The sequence below is a fragment of the Hypanus sabinus genome, chromosome 7, assembly GCF_030144855.1.
Source record: "Hypanus sabinus isolate sHypSab1 chromosome 7, sHypSab1.hap1, whole genome shotgun sequence".
NCBI lineage: Eukaryota > Metazoa > Chordata > Chondrichthyes > Myliobatiformes > Dasyatidae > Hypanus > Hypanus sabinus.
In genome coordinates, this window is record NC_082712.1 from 90,585,368 (window position 1) to 90,602,621 (window position 17,254).

Sequence of the window (17,254 nt, forward strand, 5' to 3'; positions counted from 1 at the left end):
TTGTCGAGCCTGCAGGGAATTATGGTGTTGAATGCTGAACTGTAGTTCAAGAAGAGCATTCTCACATAAGCATCCCACTTCTCCATGTGTACAAGGACAGTGTGTCGAGCTGTGGCTACTGTGAGAGAGAAGTGGACAGAGACCCAGACACAAGTAGACATGGATAATTCAATATATAAATATCTCACTGTGGGGGCATTTACTCAGTAACTACATTTGAAAGGCTTTTCAGGTGGTCCTATGGTTGTTAAAGGAGTCAAACAATTGCAATCGTTGTGCCAATGGAAATAAATGGAAGTGCTCCAATGTCTGCAGTAATGCACCAGTTTAATAATAAATGGATTGGAGTTTCAAACAATTTTTCTGTCTGACACATTAAACATGGATAGGAATGCAACACATCTTGCCCTGATTGTAATGCCCACAACAACCCTGAAGATACAATATAGATGTTGGCAAAGGACAACAGGCAGACAATTCATTTATATTTAAGCTCAAAGTATACAAGGAAATAAGAGTTCAGCAAACAAGCTTATCTTCTGGATCTCTGTCCTCTTACAGTAAGTTTGAATTCTTCACCTGTGAGTAGTTTTTGTTTTACGATGAGGTTAGTCACAGGACACAGTATTCACAGACTGCACTCTCCTTCACCCTCTCTGCTTCCGTTCTCATGGGAGAGGGCGTAGGGAGTGTTGGGGGTTGCAGTGAGTGATGGGGCAATTACGATGTGCACTTCAGCAGAAACCAGAGAAGTGGATAAAAACCAGGCACTTTTAATCCATGGCTTTATCTAGTCCACAATTTAACTCTCTTGCTGTCCAACTCACTCCTGGTTCACTCATCCTGGCTCCCCCCCCAATATTCTGCCAGTCTTTTGCGCAGTCGGAGACACCCGTACCTCTTGTTCTTCTCCAACAGCCAGCCTTCCTTGCTGCAGAGCTCCCCCATCCTCCCATCTCCCTTGCACAGGGCGTCCGCCTGCTCTTTGGGTTCAATGCTCGTACTGATGACCAGCCAGGCTCAGGTGGACTCCTGAAGGAGTGACACTCACACTGCACGACGAAGGGGCAGCTCCCTCCTCCAATCCAACTGGCTCGATCCCTCTTAAGACTCAGAACAAGTGTGTGGTGCAGGGAAAGTGCCACACCATCAGGGGCTAAACCGTCATTGAGTATCCTATGGGGGTGTGGGGGGAGAAGGGTGGGGATGCAGATGGGATCTTGCAATGGCAAAAGCCCAGCGTTGGCAGTGATGGCATCAAGGAAGGGCTCATTGTTTGGTAGAGCTGTGGCCTCATAGCTCCCAAATTGTGTGGGAGAGGGGGAGGGAGAGGGAATCTCTGTGTCAGTGTGTGTGGTTTACACATTCTCCCTGTGACCGTGTGGGTTTCCCCAGGTCACCACGACATTCAGGGTAGGTGGGTTAATTGGTGAGTTAGCCCTGGGTGTGTTGGTGAATCTGGTGGTGGTGGGACATGGAAGGGAATATGGTAGGAAAAGTTTACAGGGAGTTGAACGGGGGAAAGGGATTGATCTGAGAGCTGGAACAAACCATACCACTGAAGAATCTTGACTTGAAACCTTCCTGGTCCATTTCCCTCCATGGCTCCTGCCTGACCCACTGAGTCCCTCCAGCAATCGGTCTTTTGGCTTTTGCACTAGAATAGTCACCATGGGCTGAATGGCCTGCTATACGAGGCATAATATCAAACATTGTTTCCCAATAATGTGCTGAACAATGTTTCTTCCTGAGAAGGAAGGTGCAAACGCCCACTATTCCCTCCCAATGGAGGAATGCTGTCCTGGAACCCTGACGTAGGGTTCCAATACTACGCTGGAGATTTGAAATCAATGGAGGCAACCCAGAGAGCACCATGCTATGCGAGGGGTTGTGAGGAGGGGGCGGAGGAGAGAGCAGAGGGGGGAGTGGGAGAAGGGAGAGTGGAGAAGGATGGAGGCAAGCAAGGAGGGAGGGCTGCTCTCAGCCTGCAATACCAGCACCGCCACCAGAGGGCAGGAGTGAGCTGCCCTCAGCAACCCTGGCAGGGGAGTTTCTGTGTAACCGACCCCACACCTCCCCCCGTTGGTTGACAATGCCCACCATCACCGGCCTCAAACAGACTAGATTCCTTGGAGCCCCAAAGCAATCCACCACCTAGTCGAATAGCCACATGAGAGCCGTGTGCGTCTGTGATCAGTGACCGATGGGTTGGGGGGGCTCGATTGATTCAGTGCTGACCGTTGTGAGTGGGGAGGGGCAGCGCGTTAACTGGAAAGAGGGGCATTACATCATTAACTCAGGATCCAGATCGCACATCTCCATCGGCAAACTGCGGGAAAAAGTGCTTTCACCCACCCCCAAAAGAACAAAAATATACTCAGCGCAAGGCAAAATATTTGGCTGCTTTGTCCCCTGCCCTTTGTCTGGGAGCGCGAAGGGGTTAGTAAAGAAACCCACAAGTACAAAACATATACACACACACTCACACACCCGCACCCAGTGCACAGTCTTCATACAGTGGACACCTATCCAAATATTCCATAGAACAGATGCACAGTATTTGGTTCTCGTTTGAGCAAAATATTAGTGAAACAGCAACAGTGATGTGGCACACGTTGTTAAAACATCAGAATCTTGCCCGCTCAGGGGTTGGCAGGTAGGAGACAGTGTGAGTGAGATTGAGAGTGAGTGTGTGTGTGCGTGCGCGCGCACGCGAGTGTATGCATAAGAATACAAGTGTTCGCGCGCACAACAGCGCACACTTGTCAACCTGCGCGCACATGGGGCGCATGTCTGTGAACAGGAGTGCGTGCGCACGTGCGTGTGTATGTTGTGCGTGCGGGTGCGTGGGTGTGCACGCGAGTGCGTGCGCAAGTGCTCGGTACAGTGTAAAGTCTACAAACATTCTAAGAACAGACACCTCCCCCACAGACGCACAGACAATGAAGGGTTTCAGCGACACGGCGCCTGGCAAAGACGAGCTCGCTCGCGCCCAAGCGGGAGGTTTTGGCGGGGCGGGAGGAGAGGGGCGAAGAGGGGGGTATTCTGGGGTTGCCTTTCACCCCTCTTCCACACCCTCTTACCACCCACCTCTCTCTTTCCCACCACCCGACCCCTCGGTTTCCCCGCTTTAGCAGAAATGATCGTCATCGTCCTTGTCATCTTTCAGTCCTTTCAGACGCAGGCGGGCAAAGTCCTCGAATACGATGTCGTCATCTTGGTTGAAGCTGCGGAGGCAGAGGGAGCGAGTTAGGTGTGTCTTGTCCACAGGCACACAGAAGATTAATCAATCACATCGCCTGTGCCGCGACTTTGGTCACACCGCTACAGGAGAGATGTGGAGGCTTCTGAGAGGGGGCAGAAGATGCCCCTCATATGATAAGCTTTTCAATCGCAGACTCATTTTCAAGAATCTCCTCTGAAGCCTCTCCAATGTCAGTCAGCACATCCCATCTCAGATAGAGGGCCCAAAACTGCCCACAGTACTCCGAGTGAGGGCTCGCCAGTGCTTTATAAAGCCTCATCACCTTCTTGCTTTTTACACTTGGACAGATGGACAAGCGGGAATGGAGGAAAACAGACCGCGTGCAGGCAGAATGGGTTGAGTTCAGCAGAAATAGCGTGGGCCGAAGGGCCTGTGCTGTGATCAGCGGGGAAGAGACTGATTTGTGGGATGGACTGTATTCTACATTCTAACATCAGTGACAAAATCCAGAGGGACAGGCGGCAGTCACTTCCCCAGGGCAGAGATGGCCCATGTGAGAAGAAATTTTACGGTGGTTGCGGGAAAGTCAGAGTGAGTTCTTTTCGTTTTGTTTACACACAGAGTGGTGGGTGTGAGGAATGCCCTGTCAGGCGTGGTGAAAGATCTAGATACATCAGGGGCACTTAAACTCTTAGATGGGCACATGGATGCTGGAAAAACAGATGGTTATGCAGATTGATTTTAGAGGTTAAAAGGTTGCCACAACATGATGGGCCGAAGGGCCTGTGCTGTGAAGTTCAAAGTATATTTATTATCAAAGTATGTGTGCAGTATACAACCTCGAGACCCGTCTACCCACAGACGGTCACGAGTCAAAAACCATGGAACCCAATCAAAGAGAACATCAAACCCCCAACAAGCGAGAAAAACAGACCGCGTAAATGGCAAAAAAAGTGAAAAACACAGATTAAGTTTTATGAACAAAAGGTCAGAAAAAATCTTTTCTACTCCACAATCAGTGGCTGCTACAGGGGACCATTCACGGATTATAACACACTCCAGGAATCTGGAATCCAGTGGCTCAACCATGTACCATTGGGAATGTAGGCATGTGTGACTGGATTTGGGAATCAGGAATATCAGGGAGACAGCTGTGGGCGATAAAACAGTGCTGGGGTAAACAGAGTGGGTGGGGATGAGGCAGACAGAAGAGGCGGGGGGGTCGGGAGAGAGGAGAATGGACGAGTGAGGGAAGGGGAAGAGGGGAGGGAGAGGGGTGAGAGGGGAGGGAGAGGGGGAGGGGTGAGGAAGGGGGGAGGAATCACTACTGGCCACACAGAAATAAGTTGTTGACTTACTTGGTTTCGAACTCGATGAGGTTTGTGTCAATAGGGGGTTCAATCTCAGGTTGAACTGTAAAATGGTAAAGATAATTTAGTTAATCATTCCAGCGCAGCATTCCCTTTCCACCACACTCCCGCAGCGCGGTGCTCCCTCCTCACCGAGCTTTCTGTTTCACAGTGTTCGCATTTGTTCCCGCAAATGCTTACGTATCTGTGTGTACACGCCCAGGAGTGGGCTTCCGTCCAGTGCCCAGCCTCCCCAACCCTGGCCGGATTCACCGAGGAAGCTGAGGGAGGAGGGGCGCGTGTCTGTGCAGGTTTCGGGGTGGGAGGGAGTGTCACTGACCCCTTACCTGACTGTGGCCTGGAGACGGGCTGTTCGATGGGTTTGGGGTGCATCAACACGAACGGCAGTTCCACCGACACGTCCCTGGAACGGCAGTGACGGGAAGACAGGTCAGCGCGGAATCTGGCTGCGGCTCTCCGCAGGTATCCACCCCCTGCCTCTCTGCAAGGGCGAGGCTCGTGTTCCTGCTGCTCTTGTGGGCAGTGATCGTCTCCCAGCTCCCCTGGGACTTATTGGGGAGAACCTTTAGATGGATTTCCCCTCTCTCTAACTTCCCTTTCTAACTTATGTTCCTGATGTGGTTTCTACAACCATGATTGTTCTTGGCAAATTTTTTTCTACAGAAGTGGTTTGCCATTGGTTTCTTCTGGGCAGTGTCTTTACGAGACGGGTGACCCCGGACATTATCAATACACTTCAGAGACTGTCTGCCTGGTGTCAGGGGTCACATAACCAGGACTTGTGATCTGCACCGGCTGCTCATACGATCATCCACCACCCGCTCCCAGGGCTTCACGGAACCCTGATCGGAGGCTAAGCAGGTACTACACCTCACCCAAGGGTGACCTACGGGGTAGCGGAGGGAAGGAGTAGCTTACACCTCCTTTGGCAGAGACGTATCTCCACCCCACCACACCCCTGGGTAGTCTCTTTGCTTGCCAGATCCAAAGGGGGATGTCAATAGATCCCTTAGCCTAGCAGGGATGGGCTATTCCCTGTCTGAATCGAAGGTGTTGGGGTAGAGATGGTGGAGAACCTCGCATCTCGGATGCAAGGGTTACCAAGTCTGTCCTGCACATTGTCCCATGACTGAGATCAGCGCTGTCTCTGCTTCCTCAGGTGGTTAAAGGAATTCAGTGTGACCCCGGCTACCGCGCGGGGGGGGGGGGGGGGGGTGACCCCATAGTGTAATGGTCAACACAACGCTTTACTGTAAGGTGAGTCAGCTTCAATCCCCGAAGCTGTCTGTTAGGAGTTTATACGTTCTCCCCGTGGCCACGCGGGGTCCATAGGCCTACCGGCTGGTCGTGGTAAACTGGGCTACGATTGAATAGATGGGTTGCTGGATGGCAATAATAAATAAGTAACCAATGTTCATCGATGCTCCACAGAGAATGTCCGACCTGCTCTGCATGTCACCACCAGAGTCGTGGGGATAACTCAGCCCACCAGGGAAACTAGCCTCCACCCCGCACCCCCCACGGACTCTGCTCATTTGTCTGGCTGCCTCGGTGAAAGCAGACAATATCGTTCACCCTCCTTCCCGCTTCTATTAGGCAGAAGACAGACAAGCTGGAGAGCACATACCACCAGGCTCAGAGGTGAATTCGCATCCACTGTTGTTAGACTTTCAAAAGGAGCTTCTGTACAATAAAGATTACAGAATCTACCCCCTCGTAGCCTTGCACCTATAGTCTGCTGCACTGAGCCCTCTCTGTAACTGGAACACTTTATTCTGCATTCTGTCATGCAACCTCGATGTCCCAACAAATGGAAGCAAACTTCTCGTACACAGGACGATAAGAAACCAATGATGAATTCTACGAGCACCAGAGCTTCTCCAGCTGTGTGTGCAAAGAGAGGGCCGGGAGAGGGAGAGCAGATCCGAGAGTGGGGGGGAGGGGTCAGAGGGAGGAGGAGCGCAGTATGATGGGACTGAGGAAGTGGTGCGTGGCCGGGAAGCGAGGTGTGCGGGCATTGGGGGAGGGTTTGGGGACCGCTTACCCGCCACGGGACACCACCAACTTCACCTTCACCCGGTACGAGACGAGGATTCCCAAGACTTCTTTGTTGGCTCCTTCCTTCACTCTGGAGGGGAGAGAAAGAGATAGAGGGTCAGAGATGGTGTGATAGGAGGGGGGTAAAAGGAGAGGGAGGGACAGAGAGAGGGAAGGTGAGGAAGGAGAACAGAGCTAGGATAGGATTGAGGTGGTAGAGAGAGGAAAGAGGAAGGGTGTGGAAGAGGAGGGGAGAGGAGATGGAGGAGGAGGGAGAGGACGGGCAGAGAAGGAGGGGGGTATGGAGAGGGGGTGATGGAAGAGTGAGGGGAATGAGAGGGTGAGGGGTAAGTGGAAGGGGCAAGTGTGAGAGGGAATGAATAAAGGGGAACGGGATGAGGGAAGGAGACAAGGAAGGGGGTGGGAGTAGGGCACGTGGTGGGGGGGAAGCAAGGTGGGTGGAAAAGGGGGTGAAAGTGCTGGGGAAGGAGGGTGAGTGTGGAGGGGGAGAGAGGGAGGATGGGGAAGCAGGAAAGGAGCTCAGGCTCCCTGGCTGGGGCCCCACCCCACAGCTCACATGGTGCTGGAGGCCAGGTTTGTGTCCTCATGCTTGAGCTTGCCGTCCAGCGCCAGGCCTCGCTTCTCACGGTTTGTGTCGAGGAGGGGCACCAACGTGTAGACCTTGCAGAAGGTGGAGCTTGCCGACACCTGGTCCCTGCAGGGGGCAGAGGAAATGGCACTTTACTCTCAGCGAGTTGGAGCTGGTCACTGAACCTCACAGGAGACCAACAAACAACAGCAACCATGTGGAATGACCGTGCACTGTAATAAAACCAGCACAGACGTGTGAAATGACCGTGCACTGTAATAAAACCAGCACAGACGTGTGGAATGACCGTGCACGATGATAAAACCAGCACAGACGTGTGGAATGACCGTGCACTGTAATAAAACCAGCACAGACGTGTGGAATGACCGTGCACGATGATAAAACCAGCACAGACATGTGGAATGACCGTGCACGATGATAAAACCAGCACAGACATGTGGAATGACCGTGCACGATGATAAAACCAGCACAGACGTGTGGAATGACCGTGCACGATGATAAAACCAGCACAGACATGTGGAATGACCGTGCACGATGATAAAACCAGCACAGACGTGTGGAATGACCGTGCTCTGTAATAAAACCAGCACAGACGTGTGGAATGACCGTGCATGATGATAAAGCCAGCACAGACGTGTGGAATGACCGTGCATGATGATAAAGCCAGCACAGACGTGTGGAATGACCGTGCACGATAATAAAACCAGCACAGACGTGTGGAATGACCGTGCACTAATAAAACCAGCACAAACGTGTGGAATGACCATGCACTGTAATAAAACCAGCACAGACATGTGGAATGACCGTGCACGATGATAAAACCAGCACAGACGTGTGGAATGACCATGCACTGTAATAAAACCAGCACAGACATGTGGAATGACCGTGCACGATGATAAAACCAGCACAGACGTGTGGAATGACCGTGCACGATGATAAAGCCAGCACAGACGTGTGGAATGACCGTGCACGATGATAAAGCCAGCACAGACGTGTGGAATGACCGTGCACGATGATAAAACCAGCACAGACGTGTGGAATGACCGTGCACGATGATAAAACCAGCACAGACGTGTGGAATGACCGTGCACGATGATAAAACCAGCACAGACGTGTGGAATGACCGTGCACGATGATAAAACCAGCACAGACATGTGGAATGACCGTGCACTGTAATAAAACCAGCACAGACGTGTGGAATGACCGTGCTCTGTAATAAAACCAGCACAGACGTGTGGAATAACCGTGCACGATGATAAAACCAGCACAGACGTGTGGAATGACCGTGCACGATGATAAAACCAGCACAGACATGTGGAATGACCGTGCTCTGTAATAAAACCAGCACAGACGTGTGGAATGACCGTGCACGATGATAAAACCAGCACAGACATGTGGAATGACCGTACACGATGATAAAACCAGCACAGACGTGTGGAATGACCGTGCACGATGATAAAACCAGCACAGACGTGTGGAATGACCGTGCACGATGATAAAGCCAGCACAGACGTGTGGAATGACCGTGCACGATGATAAAACCAGCACAGACGTGTGGAATGACCGTGCACGATGATAAAACCAGCACAGACGTGTGGAATGACCGTGCACGATGATAAAACCAGCACAGACGTGTGGAATGACCGTGCACGATGATAAAACCAGCACAGACATGTGGAATGACCGTGCACTGTAATAAAACCAGCACAGACGTGTGGAATGACCGTGCTCTGTAATAAAACCAGCACAGACGTGTGGAATAACCGTGCACGATGATAAAACCAGCACAGACGTGTGGAATGACCGTGCACGATGATAAAACCAGCACAGACGTGTGGAATGACCGTGCTCTGTAATAAAACCAGCACAGACGTGTGGAATGACCGTGCACGATGATAAAACCAGCACAGAAGTGTGGAATGACCGTGCACGATGATAAAACCAGCACAGACGTGTGGAATGACCGTGCTCTGTAATAAAACCAGCACAGACGTGTGGAATGACCGTGCACGATGATAAAACCAGCACAAACGTGTGGAATGACCGTGCACGATGATAAAGCCAGCACAGACGTGTGGAATGACCGTGCACTGTAATAAAACCAGCACAGACGTGTGGAATGACCGTGCACGATGATAAAACCAGCACAAACGTGTGGAATGACCGTGCACGATGATAAAACCAGCACAGACGTGTGGAATGACCGTGCACGATGATAAAACCAGCACAGACGTGTGGAATGACCGTGCTCTGTAATAAAACCAGCACAGACGTGTGGAATGACCGTGCACGATGATAAAACCAGCACAAACGTGTGGAATGACCGTGCACGATGATAAAACCAGCACAGACGTGTGGAATGACCGTGCACGATGATAAAACCAGCACAGACGTGTGGAATGACCGTGCTCTGTAATAAAACCAGCACAGACGTGTGGAATGACCGTGCACGATGATAAAACCAGCACAAACGTGTGGAATGACCGTGCACGATGATAAAGCCAGCACAGACGTGTGGAATGACCGTGCACTGTAATAAAACCAGCACAGACGTGTGGAATGACCGTGCACGATGATAAAACCAGCACAAACGTGTGGAATGACCGTGCACGATGATAAAACCAGCACAGACGTGTGGAATGACCGTGCACGATGATAAAACCAGCACAGACGTGTGGAATGACCGTGCACGATGATAAAACCAGCACAGACATGTGGAATGACCGTGCACGATGATAAAACCAGCACAGACGTGTGGAATGACCGTGCACGATGATAAAACCAGCACAGACGTGTGGAATGACCATGCACGATGATAAAACCAGCACAGACGTGTGGAATGACTGTACACTATGATAAAACCAGCACAGGTGTGTGGAATGGCCCTGTACAGGCAGGGACATAAGACTCGACCTGGGAGGTGATGTAGAGCCAATAAATTGGGAATCCTACTGTTTCGTACCAGTGACACGTGACAGTGGTACCCTGGTCACGTGACTGGTGTTGAAGATGTACTGGACTTGAGGAAATGGTCTTGTGATGGTGGAGTGACGTCATTTCCCACCAGTAGAGGTCATGTGACAGGTTGTTTTTTAAACAGGGTATAAAAGGAGGACCCCTCCCTGTGAGGAGGGGCAGTTCATGGCTGGATTTGCCATGTTGCCTTCGCGTCTCTGCGAGATTTAATGCTATGACACAGTTTAGTTGAAAGATGAAGTTTTATCTAATGCTTAAAATTTAAAAGGTCATTGGCAGCAGTTTCTTTATAACACTGCTAGTTGAGAATCAGTGAAGAGTGAAGATCGGAGTTCGGGAGTTAAAAGATCGAGGGAAGTCAATTTTGACGGTGAAACAGGTTCGACCTTGTTTGATCCTCATTCGGAAGGAATTCGTTGACTGTGCCCCTGTTAATCCCTGTGAATAATAGCAGAAAGGATTGGGAACAGTTTTGTAAAGGAAAGGTCAGTGCCTTTGAGCCGTTTTATTTCCATCTTTGTATATGCTCCGTGGGAAAAGTATAGTTTGACTGGGAACTGCAACAACACGACGTGAAAGAGAATTTAAATAGTCTTAAAAAGTCTCTCCTTAAATGGACTGTGAGCATTTTGAACTTTTGCAATACTACTTTGAAGAACTGTTTTTGCAACATCGCTTTAAGAACTGTTTAAGCTGCCGCACAGCAGCGAATTTCCGGTTACGTTAGTAATTTGTTTACTTTTGGGGGGGGGGGGGTTTGTTTTTCAGTGTTTAATAAACGTGTTATTGGTTGTAAAAACCCCTGCCTAATTCATATTTATTGTTGCTGGATCCGTAACACTACTCATAGATCTGCAGTTTGTCCCCCCTAATCCCATTATCTTTTGTAAATCGGTTGCTTGTCTGTCTTTGTGTGTAGTTTTCATTGATTCTACTGTATTTCTTTGTTCTACTATGAATGCCTGCAAGAAAATGAATACCAGCATGATGACACATACAGTACTGTGCAAAAATAGTAGGACATATAGTTAGTGTGCCTGAGGCCTAATGGCTGAGTGCAAACCCATGGTCAGCTCCATTCTCGATCAAAGTATCGAGCAAGATTGAAATCAACGAGGCCGAGACAAGGCAGCGAGCGGGTGTTCAGCGCCATCTCCCTTTGCTTGACTGGTCTCTCTCACTGCTGTTGGAGGAAGGTGCAGGAGTCTTGGGTCTCGGGTAAGATACAATTGTCGCGGTCTGTGGATTGGACTGATTCCTGGAGGACCCGACAGTTCATGTTGCGATATGTTTCTGGTTTCTGACTACTTTTTTTATTGCTGTTTTGTGGGATTTTGATTGGGATGGACTGGCTCTGCGGCTTGCAGTCAAGAAAAGCTAAACTGAGCATTATTAGATAGTTTCGAGGACTGGTTTGATGTTTAATATTCTGTATGTTATTCATTCATCTTTTTGCTATTTGCACGATTCGTTTTTTGTGTGTGTTGGGTATTTGAGGTTTTATTTTCTTTGATCGGGTTCCATGGTGTTTTTATGTTTTCTGCCTGCTTTGGGGGGGTGGGGGGGGGGATGAATCTCACAGTTGTTATATTCCGCCACTGCCTGTAAGGAGTTTGTACATTCTGCTCGTGACTGCGTGGATTTCCCCTGGGTGCTCCGGTTTCCTCCCACAGTCCAAAAATATACCAGTTGGTAGGTCAGTTGGTCGTTGTAAATTGTCCTGTGATTAGACTAGGATTAAATCTGACAATAAAATTTACTTGAACTTTGATTCAGCTGGAAGCAGCAATTCGCCAAGATGCTGGCAAGAGCTCGTTTGGGGTATTGTGTTCAGCTTTGAAAGGCCTTCTTTAGAAAAGATGCCATTAAGCTGGAAAGAGGGAAGAGGAGATGTTGCTGGGCCTCCTGTCCTTAATAAAATGGCCACTGAGTGTATATGGCCCATGGTACAAACACTATGGTTTATAGATGCTCCACAGTCTCCGCCCTTGCTAATGAAGGTTACTCTATACGCCTCGTGTACCTAATAAAGTAGCCACTGAATGTCGATTTACCATAGGAACCAAGCACATCCATTGAGAACAGGAACCCTCGTGTGATCGATACAGCGCTTATAAAAAGTATTCTCCCATCCTTGGAAGTTTTCATTTTTCCATTGTTTTACAACATTGGATCACAATGGATTTAATTTGGCTTTTTGACACCGATCAACAGAAAAAACTCGTGTCAAAGTGAAAACAAATCTGTACAAAGTGATCTAAATTAATTACAAATCTAAAACACAAGAGAATTGATTGCGTAATTACTCATCATCTTCATATCAGTATTTAGTAGATGCACCTTTGGCAGCAATTACAGCCTTGAGTCTGTGTGGATAGGTCTCTATCAGCTTTGCACATCTGGACACTGCAATTTTTCCCCAATCTTCTTTACAAAACTGTCAGATTACATGGGGATCGTGAATGAGCATCCTTTGAGTCCAGAATAAATTTTCAATTGGACTTGGGTCTTGACTCTGACTTGGCCACTCCAGGACATCAACTTTGCTATTTTTAAGCCATTCCTGTGTAGCTTTGGCTATATGCTTGGGGTCATTGCCTTGCTAGAAAATCTTCTCCCAAATCACAGTTCTCTTGCAGACCGCATCAGGTTTTCCTCCAGGATTTCCCTGTATTTTGCTGCATTCGTTTTACCCTCTACCTTCACAAGCCTTCCAGGGCCTGCTGCAGTGAAGCATCCCCACAGCGTGATGCAGCCACCACCAGGCTTCACGGTGGGGATGGTGTGTTTTTGACTATGTGTACAGTTGGCTTATGCCAAACATAGTGTTTAGTCTGATGGCTAAAAAGCTCAATTTTGGTTTCATCAGACCATAGAACCTTTTTTCCAGCTGACTTCAGAGTCTCCCACATGCCATCTCACAAACTCCAGCTGAGATTCTACGTGAGATTTTTTTTCCCAACAGTGGCTTTCTCTTTACCACTCTCCCATAAAGCTGCACCCAGGTAACAGTTGTTGTGTGCGCAGTCTCTCCCATCTCAGCCACTGAAGATTGTGACTCCTCCAGGGTTGTCATCGGTCTCTTAGTGGCCTCCCTCACTTGTCCCCTTCTTGCATGCTCACTGAGGACAGCCTGCTCCAGGCAGATTTACGGCTGTGCCATATTCTTTCCATTTCTTCATGATTGGAATAACTGTACTCCAAGGGATATTCAGTGACTTGGAAATTTTCTTCTATCCATTTACTGACTTGAGATTTTCAAAAATATTTTCGCAGAATTGCTTGGAGTGTTTGTGGTGTAGTTTTTGCCAGGATACTGACTCACCAGCAGCTGGACCTTCCAGATACAGGGGTATTTTTACTACAATCAATTGAAACACCTTGTTGAAAAACAGATCTCGATGTAACTAATTATGTGACTTCAAAAACCAATTGGCTGCACCAGTGATGATCTGATGTGGCATTTTAAGGGGGGGGGGGGTGAATACTTCTGCAATCAATTATCTTGTGCTTTATATCTATAATTAATTCAGATCAATTTAGAGAGATCTGTTTAACATGAAAGAGTCTTTTTCTGTTGATCAGTGTTAAAAAAAGCCAAACTAAATCCACTGTGATCCAATGTTGTAAATACAGGCACTGTGCGTTACTCTCCATCTTGGAAGTGGACCTCTGAACTAGGAGGTAGAACTTGGCGATAGCTTCCTGCACCACATTCACAAGGATGGCTGGGGTCACCCCTGGCAACGGAGAGGATGGGAGGGGAGGTGAGAACTAGTGAGGAGGGGAGGATGGGTCGAAAGTCGACGGCGAGGGAGGGAGATTCGTTCGATACTCACTCAGCCTCCAGCTGGGCCACCGGACACTTGTACTGGGCTGTGCTGAACAGACAGATGTCTGCATACTGCCGCACTGTTGGGAGAGAAGTACCAAGAGTTAAACCATGGCAGCATCATAGGGATCTGCCTACGAGGTATGGGCGAGGTATGACCTGTACAAAAGGCACCTGAACCCGAGTGGGACCAATGTTCTCGCGGGCAGGTTTGTTAGAGCTGTTGGGGAGGGTTTAAACTAATTTGGCAGGGGGTTGGGAACTAATGTGAAGGAACTCAGGATGGGTCAGATGGTGAAAAAGCAAAGATAGCATGCAGTTAGACTGTCAGGAAAGGAAGGCAGATGACTGGAGAAAATTGCAGTGGGTATCAGTGCATCATTATGGATGCAAAAATCAAAAAGGAAAGCAAATAGTGTTGTATCTCAGTTCATGGAGTACAAGAAACAAGGTGGATGATCTTACACGAGGAAATCTGCAGATGCTGGAAATTCAAACAACAACACACACAAAACGCTGGTGGAACACAGCAGGCCAGGCAGCATCTATAGGGAGAAGCGCTGTCCTGACGAAGGGTCGCAGCCCGAAACGTCGACAGTGCTTCTCCCTATAGATGCTGCCTGGCCTGCTGTGTTCCACCAGCATTTTGTGGATGATCTTATTGCGTTTTCACAGATTGCCAGGTATGATGTTGTGGCCATCACTGAATTGTGGCTGAAGGATGGTTGTATTGGGAGCTGAATATCCAAGGTTACACATTATATTTGAGGGATGGGAAGGTAGGCAGAGGGGGAGGTGTGGCTCTACTGGTAAAGAATGGCACCAAATCATTAAAAAGATGTGACATAGGATTGGAAGATGTTGAATCCTTATGGGTTGAGTGAAGAAACTGCAAGGGTGAAAGGCCTCTGATGGCAGTCATTTCCAGGCGTCCAAACAGTATCTGGGATGTGAACCACAGATTACAACAGGAAATAGAAAAGGCATGTCAAAAGGGCAACGTTATGATAGTCAAGGGGAATTTTAACATGCAGATAGATTGGGAGAATCAGGTTGGCAATGGACCTCAAGAGAATGAGTTTGTTGAATGCCTAAGAGATAGCTTTTTAGAGCAGTTTGTTGTTGAGCCCACGAGGGGATCAGCTAAACTGGATTGGGTGTTATGTGATGAACTGGAGGTGATTAGGGAGCTTAACTTACCGGATCTCTTCAGAGGCCTTGATCACAATATGATTGAGTTCAACTTGAAATTTGACAGGGAGAAGGTAGTCTGCTGTGGCAGTATTTCAGTGGAGTGAGGGAAATTACAGTGGTATGAGAGAGGAGTTGGCCAAAGTAAATTGCTGGCAGGGATGTCAGCAGAGCAGCAATGGCATACGTTGCTGGGAAAAATGAGGAAGGTGCAGGACAGATGCATTCTAAAAACAAATAAACAGTCAAATGGCAAAACAGTACAACCGTGGCCGACAAGGGAAGTGAAAGCTATTGTAAAAGCAGAAGCTTTGTACAGCAAAGCAAAAAAAAATTAGTGGGAAGACAGGGGTTTGGGAATTAAAAACCTACAGAGAGTAACTAATCGAATCATGAGAGGGGAAAGATGAAATATGAAGCAAGCTAGCAAACTATCAAAGTGGATAGTGAAAGCTTTTTCAAATATGTAAAAAATGAAAGATGGGAGTGGATATAGGGCCACTAGAAAATGAGGCCGGAGAAATAACAGGGGACAAGGAGATGGCAGATGAACTAAATGGGTACTTTGCATTAGCCTTCACTGTGGAAGACACTAGCAGTGTGCCAGATGTTGAAGGGTGTGAGGGAAGAGGAGTGAGTACAGTTATGATTACAAAGGTACTCAAAAAGCTGAAAGACCTAAAGATACACAAGTCACCAGACCAGATGAACTGCACCCTAGGGTTCTGAAAGAGTTAGCATTAGAGATTCTGCTCCATAATCTCTATTGTCATATAACCATATAACAATTACAGCACAGAGACAGGCCATCTCAGCCCTTCTAGTCCGTGCCAAACGCTTACTCTCACCTAGTCCCAATGACCCGCACTCAGCCCATAACCCTCCATTCCTTTCCTGTCCATATACCTATCCAATTTTACTTTAAGTGACAATATCGAACCTGCCTCTACCACTTCTACTGGAAGCACATTCCACACGGCTACCACTCTGTGAGTAAAGAAATTCCCCCTCATGTTACTCCTAAACTTTTGCCCCCTAACTCTCAACTCATGTCCTCTTTTTTGAATTTCCCCTACTCTCAATGGAAAAAGCCTATCCACGTCAACTCTACCTATCCCTCTCATAATTTTAAATACCTCTATCAAGTCCCCCCTCAACCTTCTACACTCCAAAGAATAAAGACCTAACTTGTTCAACCTTTCTGAGTTGGATGATCAGCCATGATCATACTGAATGGCAGTGCAGGCTCAAAGGGCCGAATGGCCTACTCCTGCACCTATTTTCTATGTTTCCCTGTAACTTAGGTGCTGAAACCCAGGTAACATTCTAGTAAATCTCCTCTGTACTCTCTCTATTTTGTTGACATCTTCCCTATAATTCGGTGACCAGAACTGTACACAATACTCCAAATTCGGCCTTACCAATGCCTTGTACAATTTTAACATTACATCCCAACTCCTATACTCAATGCTCTGATCTATAAAGGCCAACATACCAAAAGCTTTCTTCACCACCCTATCCACATGAGATTCCACCTTCAGGGAACTATGCACCATTGTTCCTAGATCACTCTGTTCTACTGCATTCTTCAATGCCCTACCATTTACCATGTATGTCCTGTTTTGATTATTCCTACCAAAATGTAGCACCTCACACTTATCAGCATTAAACTCCATCTGCCATCGATCAGCCCACTCTTCTAACTGGCCTAAATCTCTCTGCAAACTTTGAAAACCTACTCCATCATCCACAAAGTATGACAACTGCTCTGCCCATGTCCGCAAGAAACTGCAGAGAGTTGTGGGCACAGCTCAGCACAGCACGGGTACCAGTCTCCCCTCACGGACTCTGCCTACACTTCTCACTGCCCAGTAAAGCAGCCAGCAGAATCAAAGGCACACCCAGGACACTCTCTCTGTTCTGTAGAAGAGTATCGGCCAGAACCGTCGACAGTTTACTCCCCTCCACTAATGCCGCCCGACTTGCCGAGTTCCTCCAGAACTTTGTGTGTGTAGCTCAACACCTTCCACGTT

The 17,254-nt window shown here is 48.3% G+C and overlaps 1 protein-coding gene across 1 annotated transcript in view; it reads right to left on the bottom strand.

Moving 5' to 3' along the window:
- Positions 1-308: 308 nt before the first annotated feature.
- Positions 309-17,254, bottom strand: part of LOC132396981 (arrestin red cell-like) — a 100,879-nt gene continuing 83,933 nt past the window's right edge. Inside the window, 6 exon segments of the mRNA XM_059975151.1 lie at positions 309-3,227; positions 4,564-4,618; positions 4,902-4,978; positions 6,620-6,703; positions 7,190-7,327; positions 14,038-14,110. Coding sequence (XP_059831134.1) covers positions 3,131-3,227; positions 4,564-4,618; positions 4,902-4,978; positions 6,620-6,703; positions 7,190-7,327; positions 14,038-14,110 — 524 coding nt within the window. The 3' untranslated portion in view covers positions 309-3,130.